The sequence below is a fragment of the Bison bison genome, unplaced genomic scaffold (genome assembly GCF_000754665.1).
Source record: "Bison bison bison isolate TAMUID 2011002044 unplaced genomic scaffold, Bison_UMD1.0 scf7180017864091, whole genome shotgun sequence".
NCBI classification, from domain to species: Eukaryota; Metazoa; Chordata; class Mammalia; order Artiodactyla; family Bovidae; genus Bison; species Bison bison.
The window spans coordinates 130792-140994 of NW_011494663.1; the positions used below are offsets into that span (position 1 = coordinate 130792).

Here is a 10203-nt window from a genome sequence, read left to right on the forward strand (position 1 = left end):
ACCTCCCTCTCCAACTGAGCAGAGGCCCCGCCCTCTAGAGTATGTGCATGTGAGCAGGTCGGGGGAGCGACCCTCAGGCATGCAGACCCACAGCGAGGGTCGAAACCAAGACATGCCCCAGAGCCTCACCAAACCCCGAGATTTTCCTGATGTGAGACCTGCCTCTCACAGTTGCAAGGTCATGTCGACTCCCTTGCACCCAGGATGCAAAAAGTGCCAGGCGGGCCCTCACATGGAGCAAGGCCGAGTGGGGTCTCGCACCTGTCTCCTGGTCCAGCCGCACCTGCTCCCGCTCCCTGGCAAAGGCCTTGAGCCAGCGCTGCTTCTGCTCGGGCTTCTTGGCACACAGCAGGTGGCTCTCGCCTGAGGGGCCACAGCGCAGCCGGAAGGCGTTCCTGACGCTCACATGGAGCTCTCTGTCCTTCCCGTCCTCCAAGTCCACCACCTGCAGGCTGTCCATGTCCACTCGGCCCTTATAGTAGAGCACATCCCGGCGGAGAAGGTCCTGCCAGAGATAGGGTGAGCCCCTGGCCCGCCTACTTGCCCAGCACCTCGGCCTAAACCACTCTCCTGACCACATTTGAGGCCCTGCCTCATTTTCTGCCCTGAGATTGGAAGGGCCGGTAGGCTATTAGCCAGCTCCTTGTCGTCTCGAGAGATGACAAGCCTGGCTCGGCCCACAACTGCGTGCTGAAACCATGGCTAGGAGCCGCTGTTTCAGTTAACAGTTACTCAGCGGTGTGGTGGGGGTCTCTGAACACTCATAGTCTCGCGGGGGAGGCAGCCATGGAAACAGATCACAAGCAGGACCCGCACTGCACAGCAGAGAAAAGCAGCAGTCTGCCAGGGCCGGGCAGAGCCCGCGCTCAGGAGGGCTGCCCGGCCACGTGGGCCCGTTTTCAAGAGGGAGTAGAGGCCAGCAGCAAAGGGAGGCCTGAAGGCCACTGGAACAGAAGATCCCAGGGTTGGGGAGGGTAAGCTGAGCTTCGCAGGGAGAGAAGAGTTGGCTTGAGGCCCAAACAGGGATTTATCAGCACGGAGAATGTTCTTACCAACACTGGGCCCTGGTCAGACTGTGAGGGTCACCCTCTGGTCCCTGGGGCAGTAGGCTCCCTCTTAGACGCCTCCTTCCCCCGACTTTGGCCCAAAGCGCCTGACCAGGGAAGGGCGGCCCCGGGGAGAGGAATCACGTGTGTGCAGCTCGTTTTCTCGGGGCAGCTGCTTCCAGCCCTCAGCCTCACTCCCGCCACAGCTGCTCTTAATAGGCCCATCCAGCAGGGAAGAGTGACTCTGGTACCTTCTTACAGTAGATGAGCTGGTGGTCAAAGAGAAAAAACATTCTCTGCTGGCTCTTGGCTTGTGGCTGTGTGACACGGGTCAGCTCCCCCGAGTGGATGAGTTCCGAGCTCCTGACCAGGAGATCTTCCCCCTGTGGAACCCAAGGGAAGCCGTGAGCTGAGTGCCCCAACCCTGGGGCTTAGAGCAACTGCTCTGCTGGGCTCTGTGTCCTGCCTCCTGCTGAGTTGGTGTGGTCATTGTTGGCCTTGTCTGCCGTGGCCCCCACTGGGCCAGGGCCTGGAGCAGACCACAGAAATTGGAGGGAAAAAAATGGTGGTTTGGCCTGTAAGTTGTTGTCTCTGCTAAGTGAGGCCCTACAGCAGCCAGTGGCATATTTGCATTGTAGATGATCCCTATCGAGATATCATCAAACTAAAAGATACTCTGATTTCGAAGACTTAGTATGAAATAAAGACTGTGGCTATTTCACCAATGACATTTTATATGTTGATTACACGTTGAATTGATATTTTAGATATGTTGAGTTAAAACATTGTTAAAGTTTCTTTCACCTGTTTTTTTTTTTTCACTTTTAAGATGGCTGTATGTGCACATATGCTCTCAGTCATGTCTGACTCTTTGCAACCCCATAGACTGTAGCCCACCAGGCTCCTCTTTGTCCATGGAATTTTCCAGGCGAGAATACTGGAGTGGGTTGCCACTTCCTCCTCCAGGGTATCTTCCCAACCCAGGGATCGAACCCACATCTGTTGTGTCTCCTGCACTGGCAAGCAGATTCTTTACCAACTACGCCACTTGCACATATAAAATTCCCTGTTGTGATTCACATGGTACTTTGATTGGACAGCACTCCTCTTAGAGAATAATTAAACTTGGCTGAAAGTTACTTCCAAGGCCAGTCTTTTAAAAGAGGTTAAGGAAGTCTTCTTCAGCTCAGTGTACCTGAAGTCCCATCATCAGACATTGTAATTTCAGATGAAGCTGTGCCATGTCTGGTTCCTCCAGGAAAATGCAAATCATAGCCAGGTGTTTGTTTGGGATAAGTGGGTTTGTGGGGACCCTTAGCCAGGGCTGGGCCTCAGAACCCATCATCAAGAAGCAAAACCCAAACACTGAAAACAAAACATAAACCATAGCACTCAGCCCCACTCCCAGGGATTCTAATTGCGTATTTCTAGGGTGGGGCCCATGAATCTGTTTTTTCATTGTTTTGGTTGGTGAGTGAGAGTGGAGAGAACAGGCCAGGAACCTCATCATTAGTTCAGGCCTCCATGCTGCCCTAAAAGGTGAGACTGGCCTACATGAGGGGATTGTGTGTGCCTGGAAAACAGAACCAAGAGGCTCTGACCGGTGGCAATCTGTTTCTGGTCATGCTGTGGCAAACCTGACCACTTCTTTTGAGAACCCCAGTAGTTAACTCAAACTTGGGGGCCCAGCGTGTCCCTGGAGGCTGGTTGGTTGCACCCTGGGAGGAGCATGTGGCGTATTATACGTGTCCTGAGCCCTTCACCAGGAAGGAGGCCAGCAAGCCTCCTCTGGGAGCAGCGCCTGAGGCTTGGTGCTTGGAGAAGGGCCGGGCTGGCCCAGCAGAAGCCCAGCTCTCCCTCCTGACACTGTTTGCTGGTTCCCAGGAGTGTGGTGCCCTGCTTCAGCTCCCTCTTACGATTTCTCAGGGGCAAGCATGGTTTTAATGCCAGGGCCAAGCCCTTTGGTATTTTCTGAGGTATTGGATCCTCACCTCCCAGTCCTCTATAGAGCTTTGCCACTGAGCAATCTTGTCGATGTTTTCAAGTCTCCGTTTCCGTTCATTGATGAGCTGGGCCACATTCTTCATGGCATGTAAGGCAGCTTCCACGTCCTTGAAATCCCTGGGGCCAAACAGAGACAGCAGAGGGCTTACTGGATCAAGAGCAGAGAAGGGCTGGGAACATCCTGGACCCTCCAGTGGAGCTGCTTCCCTCGAGGGCTCTGCCCCGGGCCATTTCTCCACTTGTCAAGTGCACACTCCCATCTTCTCCATAAAGGAGGCACAGAGCAGAACTTTATATCCTACTTATGCCCTCTTCCTTCACATCAAGGATAGCTTATGAAGGCAGGGACTGTTAGATATTTTAAGCCTGTGCTGTTGCCCCAATCCCTGCAGCATTGCCCAGCACACTATGAGCCTCAACAAATGGGCTGACCCAAGGCCTGGAGAGCCACCCCTCTCCCCCAGCACCCTCCTACCTGTGCTGGGGGTGTGTGTACTTGAGCAGCTCTGCCAGTTGCAGAGGGTACTTGCAGATCTTCTGCACGGGTGTCAGCAAGAAGCCATCCAGGGAGATGTCAATCATCTTCTGTAGCAGCCGGCATGCCTCGAAGAAGTACACATACTTGCTGAGCTTGGTGAGGCGTGAGAGCTCCATGCAGGCATTGGGGTGGTTGTTGCAGTACTCTGAGTAGATCTGGAAGTCTGCTTGCTGCAGGCAGAGCTCAGGGTGAGAAGACAGTCTCCTGCTCCCCCAGGCCATGGGCAGTGTTGGGAAAGGGGTGGGAGAGACTGCAGGGGATTCAGGCTCTGTCTACCTGCCTCTTTGGGCACAAGCTATGCAGAATCATGCCCAAGGACATGAAAGACCCCAGAAAACTCAGGTACAGAGTGCCTATTGCTAGTTGGCTTTCTCTCCTGGGCTCTCAGCAGATATTCTGACAGTATGCCAGGTACTGGGGTGAAATCAATGATACTAATATGAAAGGCCAAAAAGGAGGGAGAGGGAGATTGAGATGAAATGGGTGCCGGGCCAATGGCTGTGCCTCCCAGGCTGTCTTTCTTCTCAGCCCAGTGTTTTGTTTCTTCCTTACAAAGCTCTGGCTTCACATCTGAAGACAGCCACTGTCAACTTCTTTTTTCAACACCACGTGACACAGACATATCCATGTTGCACGTGTGTCGTATGGGAGACTCACTGTGTCTGTTTTTGTGTGTATCTTTCATCTACCTGGAGTCAGGAGACCAGGGCTGGCATTTAGCAGCCTAGGACTTTGTGAACTCAGGTGGGAAAGGAGGGTGGCAGCAGCTGGCTGCCTGACAGGCCGCTGTGACGGTCACACTGGGTAATGCTCATAGCATGCCTTGTTAGACCTGCCCTAATTCCCACTTCCCCGTCACAACTCTAAGTCATTTCAGTCGTTTCCGACTCTGTGCCACCCCAGAGACAACAGCCCACCAGGCTCCCCCGTCCCTGGGATTCTCCAGGCAAGAACACTGGAGTGGGTTGCCATTTCCTTCTCCAATGCATGAAAGTGAAAAGTGAAAGGGAAGTTGCTCAGTTGTGTCTGACCCTCAGCGACCCCATGGACTGCAGCCTTCCAGGCTCCTCCATCCATGGGATTTTCCAGGCAAGAGTACTGGAGTGGGGTGCCATTGCCTTCTCCTGCCTGTTGATAAATGGACCCAGATCCACAGCCGCTCAGGTACCCAGACACACCACCTGCTCCTGAGGTCTCCCTCAGCTCTCCATCTGCCACTGGCAAGAGGTGGCAGGGCCTCCCCACCCCCCACTGCTAGTAGCCAGAAAGGAACACAGGTTGTCCTTGATGGGCTGGCCAAGGCATCTTCTGCTCAACCTCGTGTGACTGCCACAGGAGAGGGATAAAAATTAGTCTATCTACCCCAGACCAGTCCAATGAACCTTGGCTAAATGTCAACCGGCATTTAGAGTGGAAATAAGAATTACTTCAACCCAAATTTCAGTGTGCTTACTGTGTGAAGAACCCCAGAATTTGCTAGGAATGTCCTTAGGGGTGCCCAGCCCGCCTCTGCCCCAGGCAGTTCCTTTCAGGGCTGAAGCCTAGGCCCTCCTGCTCCAAGGAGCATTCTCTTCCTTGGGCCTCACCCCACGCTGACCCCCAGAAATGGTGACACTTCTAAAACACAGTAGAAGGGAGAGGGCAGTTGGGGCCAGGGCTGGTGGGGTAGGGCGAGCCCCCAGCAGAGATGGGCAGAGCAGGGGCTGCTGCCCAGGGAGGGCTTGGGGCCCAGGGCCCGGGGCCAGTGTGCTCACGTGCTCCAGGAAGCAGGCACCCAGCTCGCTCAGGTGCGGCCGCTCCCGGTTGAACTTCTGCTCCAGCGCCTTCACAAAGGCCTTCTGGCACCTGTATATGTCCTCGATGTTCCCGAAGATGATGCGCAGCTGCTCCTCGCTGAACATGTCTGCCCGCTTGCGGCACTGCCTGAGGTACCCCTGGGGGTGCGGGTGGTCAGGCTCCCCTCTGGGCCCCCGCCCCACCAGCCCGCCCACCTGCCAGCAGCCTCACCTCGCAGATGTCCCGCAGGTGCTTGATGTAGTCTCGCTCCGTGCTGAGGATCTCGTTGATGACATTGGTCCGCATCTGGTCCCTGCTGCCCTGCGCCTCGGTGCCCCCGCCATCCCCAGTCCCTTGGTGCCCAGGCCCCAGTGCCTCATCGTCTGCAGGCTCGTCCTGGTTCACCCGCAGCTGCAGGCAACACGGCCAGTCAGAGTCCCCCCAGGGTCAGGGCCCAGCATCCCACACACTGACGGCAGGGAACTGACACTCAGATGACTCACGGCATCACAGGGGCAGGAAGCTCCTGCATCACCTGAATAGTGCCCAGAGGGACAGGGGAGAGCAGGTCCGAAGGCGGGTACCCAGTCCCCATTTTCTCCCTTATGTTCGGCTCTGCCAGCACAGAGGCTAGAACGGTGCAGATGCTCACTATAGGGGTTCTGCCAGCACCTGCTCACACTGGGCCTACTGGGGGCTGTGAAGCAAGTGGACAGGTGATGTGGCCTTGCTGGCTCTGAGACGATAACTAGGAAAGGCTCAGGGGGCAGAGAGGGCTGTTAACCCAGGAGATCTGGGGCAAGAGAAGCAATGAACCTCAGGGCCTGAGGCCTCCCCTCCCCACTGCCCTCTGCCTGACCTTTCGGAGGCTGCACCAGGATTCCTTCCCTGGAGACCAAAGGCTGCCTTAGGTCTGGGTTTGCTCCCTGTGATCTCCTGGGTTAAAGACTGAGCTTGTTCTTGCGTCAATTCCCTAGGTGTAGTGACAGTTCCCAGAGTCCAGGACTGTTGTGAAAGTTAGAACTGAGGATCTGCGCAGATGGTCTGCATAGCTTCTGGAAATCTGGGAGGCCCAGCTGCCTGTGGCAGTGGTATTCTAACATGCAGACCCTCTGTCCCCAGAGGGACCCATCATTTCTGACCCATTCTTCTCTGGCCACTGAGGACTCCTGGAGAGAGGGTAGGGGTAAGGTGCAGTTGGTGGTGGCGCAGGAGGAAGGCTGTGTCTCAATTCCCAGGCTGGGCTTCCTGGGAAGCTCACCCAGCCCTGAGCCTGCAGTCCCACCCATGGGTGAGACATCCACATCCAGCACCTCAGACCCCAGAGCAGATTCAGGCTTGTGTTTCAGAGCCCGCTGCTGGCTCTTCTCAGGCTTAGGAAAAGCCAGGGCCAGTGCCATACCCGCACAAAGTTCGCTGGAAACCAGCCCTCGCCATCAGCGACGCGGCCCCACCACCACTCTCTGTTGGTGGCGTCCATCACTTCGATGACATCTCCAGCTTTGAAGCCCAGTTCCTGGTCATCCATGGTGACATGGTCCCAGAGCGCTTCGGCACAGACCACACTGCCATCGCTGATGAGCTGTGGAGAGAGCCAGGGAGGGCATGTCAGGGGGTAGAGGTGCTCCTCTACCCTCTGCCCTCTGTCCACCAACTCTGGAAAGAGGGAATCCTGGCTTGTTCACAGAGGAGTGGACTGATGGAGGTATACCAAATACATACTCAGAACCAGGCAAATCAAAATGACTGGCCAAAGGCAACTTGGAGCAAATGCCCCATAAAAGTGATTCCAACTACCATAAGGGTGTGCCTCTGAGTGTGCCCATGAGTCTATCCACACGTACCGTACACTTCTTCCTACTAGTACGCCTTTGACTTACTTCATTACTCTCTCATTACTCTCTCATTACTCTCTTTGTGGGAAATCTTTTCTGCAAAGCTGAAGGGCCAGGGCCTTGTCACCGACCACTGATCTAGTGGTCAGGATTTGGGTCTCTAACTGTTGTGACCCAACTCAGTCTCTGGCAGGGAACTGAAGCCCTGCTTCAAGCCGCTGCAGGATGAGGCCACCTGAGATCAGGCTGAGTCCTGCTTTCATGTCATGGGGGCTCAGTATCTGCTCCGTGAATGACAAGTGGCTCTGTGGGCTTTGGGCAGGAGGAGGAGCGGACTGGGGCTGCCCAGGAGGTGAGGGCCGTGCCCCTCTACTAGGGCCAAGTGTTGGCTGTCATTGTCACAGACCTGGGCCAGCTCTTTGGCCAAGTGGTCAAGGCCTTGGGGCATCACCAGACAGGCCCTCTGTGCTGTTTCCTCTTCTGAGCTGCTGCCCAGCGGGGGCCTTCTCTGGGCGCTCCTAGGGTGGTATGCATGGTAATCCTCCCACCAAAACAGGAACTAGCAAGACTGGCTGGTCTCCACCTCAGTTCCACTTGCTGTCTCCACAGTGTCCGAAAGGGACAGGGCGGGAGGTGGGAGGGGTGCTCAGGTACTGGTGCCCATTCCAGCTGGGCCTTGCCTCCAGGGTAGGGCCTGAGAAAGCATGTTCAGGGACTACCATGAGGTGCTTTATGTTTTGGTGGGTGGGGTTTAAGCCTGTTCCAAACCCCAGTGAAACCACTTTTCAGAATAATCTACAGCTTATATGTACACCCACTCTCATGGCAGCAGCTCTTCATGGGCTTCACATTTCTGTGGTCCACCCAGGGACCCTGGGCTCAAAGCACTGGGCGAATCCTGGGGATCGCAGACCTCCTCAAGACACCACTGTACTCATCCAGCTAAGAAGATCTACTATGGGTTTGTCCTTTCCTCCAGGGAGAAACCTCCTGGCTGCAGTGAGGCCAGGATGAGACAAGTGGACTTGGCGAGGCCAAACAAGAGGAACTGGCCAGCTGCAGCCTTGGGAGCAGGCATCCGCCTGGGCAGTTAGCATAAGCAGGCTGCCATCCAGGTCTTGGTGGGTCTGGCTCCAGACCAGGAGGAAGCACAGTGGCTCAAAGGTGGTATGGGTGAGCCAGTGTGGACATAGCTGCAGGTGAACATCCCAGAACAGGGACAGTGACCAAGGGTGAGTGTGCCCATCAGGATGGAGGCTATTTGGGAAGATTTGTATGTTTTGAGTGATGAGTTACAGAGACGGGAGGATTCACTCCTGGAGCTGCTTAGGTAACCTGGAGTTAGGATCTGGCAGGGAACAGAGCTTCTTGTTTATTAAGCTTTGTAGATTTGATCCTGGAGAAGTGAGTGTTCTGAGACTCCCTGTTCCTGCAAGTCCCCCAGCGCAAATCTGCCAGTGCACTTTCACACGCTGGCTAATGGGATGCTACACTCTGATCTGAGAACAATCTGCTAGATGGCAGGCGGATGCTGTCCATCTGCAGGTCGCACGCTGCACACACTGGTCCCCACACAGGGAAGGAGTACTGCAGACACACCAGGTTATTCCCCCAGAGGAGCCAGGTCAGGCGTCTCCCCTCGTCTCATATTCCCTCAAATGAGCCCCAAGCAACAGCCCCTCCTGAATGGCCAGTGCTTCCTGCTCTTGCCAGTCTTTGCAGAGAGGTGTGGATCCTTCACAGGTGGTTTTCTGCTCAGCTGGAAGGGCTCCAGCTTGGAGCAAAGAGGCACAGCTTCTTGGAGAGACCAGGATTCCTGACACCTTTATGGACAACCCCATACTCATCCTGATCAGTCACCTAAAGGCCCATGGTGGTCACTTTCGAGTCCCAGCACCTTGCTGGGAACAGGGGAGCCATGAGCAACTTCCACAATTTCCCTGTGCCTTGCTCCCCATCAGCTCAGAGTTACAGGGAGCTGGATCACCAAGCTCCCCTGTATATCCACAAATGGGAGGTTCTTAGTTGAGTTACAGCTATGACATTAACCATTTGTGTAATATCACCAACACAGAATGTAGCTCCAAGGGGTCAGAGATGCAGTCTACCTCCAGGACAGCCCAGCGGCCACCAGAGCCAACACTGGTGTGCTTCTGGACAGGGGCCCTTCCTGGCACTCTGAAGTACAGCTGCACTGAAGCCAAAATTCAACCTAGGCAGGCCCAGCGGTGAGGGTTCTGGGCTCACTCTTGGCCTGGTAATGGAGAGCACAAGCTGCCTCTGAGGTGTGCGGTTTTTATGTGGGGGCAGGTGGGGGACTGCACCAGTGAAGGGGGAGTCAACTTCAAGACTAGGACAAGCCAAGGACAGGGGGCAGGATACCTTTTCGTGTTTCTGAGATTTTGAGAGGCCTGGGAAAGCCAGGCTCTGCCTCAAAGTGCCCCCTGATAATCACCCATCACCCTCCCCACCCTGCCCCACCTCCTCTCTGTCTCACACATGCGGGTTGTTGGAGGATTCCACTCCGACAGTCTTGGGAACAGGGCTTGGCTCCCACGGCCCCCTGCGCAAGCATCCTGGGCGTGGGGATGTTCAGAATGCCCATGGGCAAGAGGCAGGGTGGTGGGTGGCCATGCCTTTGGTGGGGGGCATGCTGACTGAGACCACTTAAGACCTAAAATGGTAAAAGCAACTGCAGATAACATGAACAGAGGAAACCACTCATCCTCAGACACCTCAACACATACAGAAAAGCATGTCCAGATCTGCTCACACAGCGGTCACATGTGCAAGGTTCCCTGACAGCCAGATAGCTGCGGCCACAGCTGCATCTGCATCCTCAGTTACACACACAGACGCGCCATTTTACACACACACGCGCGCGACAGGAGTGGCACATGTGTTACCTAGTCCCTGAGTCACCCACCTGGCCGCACCCCAGGGGATACACACACAGACGGGCCCTAGCACCCGGGGCTTGCGGCGGAGGCCTCTCCTCGGCGGC

At 55.5% G+C, this 10203-nt stretch overlaps 1 protein-coding gene across 1 annotated transcript in view; it reads right to left on the reverse strand.

Moving 5' to 3' along the window:
• The window catches only part of ARHGEF4 (Rho guanine nucleotide exchange factor (GEF) 4), a 190211-nt gene that overhangs the window by 5739 nt on the left and 174269 nt on the right, over positions 1-10203 (reverse strand). The window contains exons 8-14 of the mRNA XM_010838116.1: positions 6767-6946; positions 5596-5775; positions 5343-5522; positions 3526-3758; positions 3038-3167; positions 1298-1429; positions 262-505 (exon numbers count right to left, since the gene is read on the reverse strand). Coding sequence (XP_010836418.1) covers positions 262-505; positions 1298-1429; positions 3038-3167; positions 3526-3758; positions 5343-5522; positions 5596-5775; positions 6767-6946 — 1279 coding nt within the window. The remainder of the gene's footprint in view (positions 1-261; positions 506-1297; positions 1430-3037; positions 3168-3525; positions 3759-5342; positions 5523-5595; positions 5776-6766; positions 6947-10203) is intronic.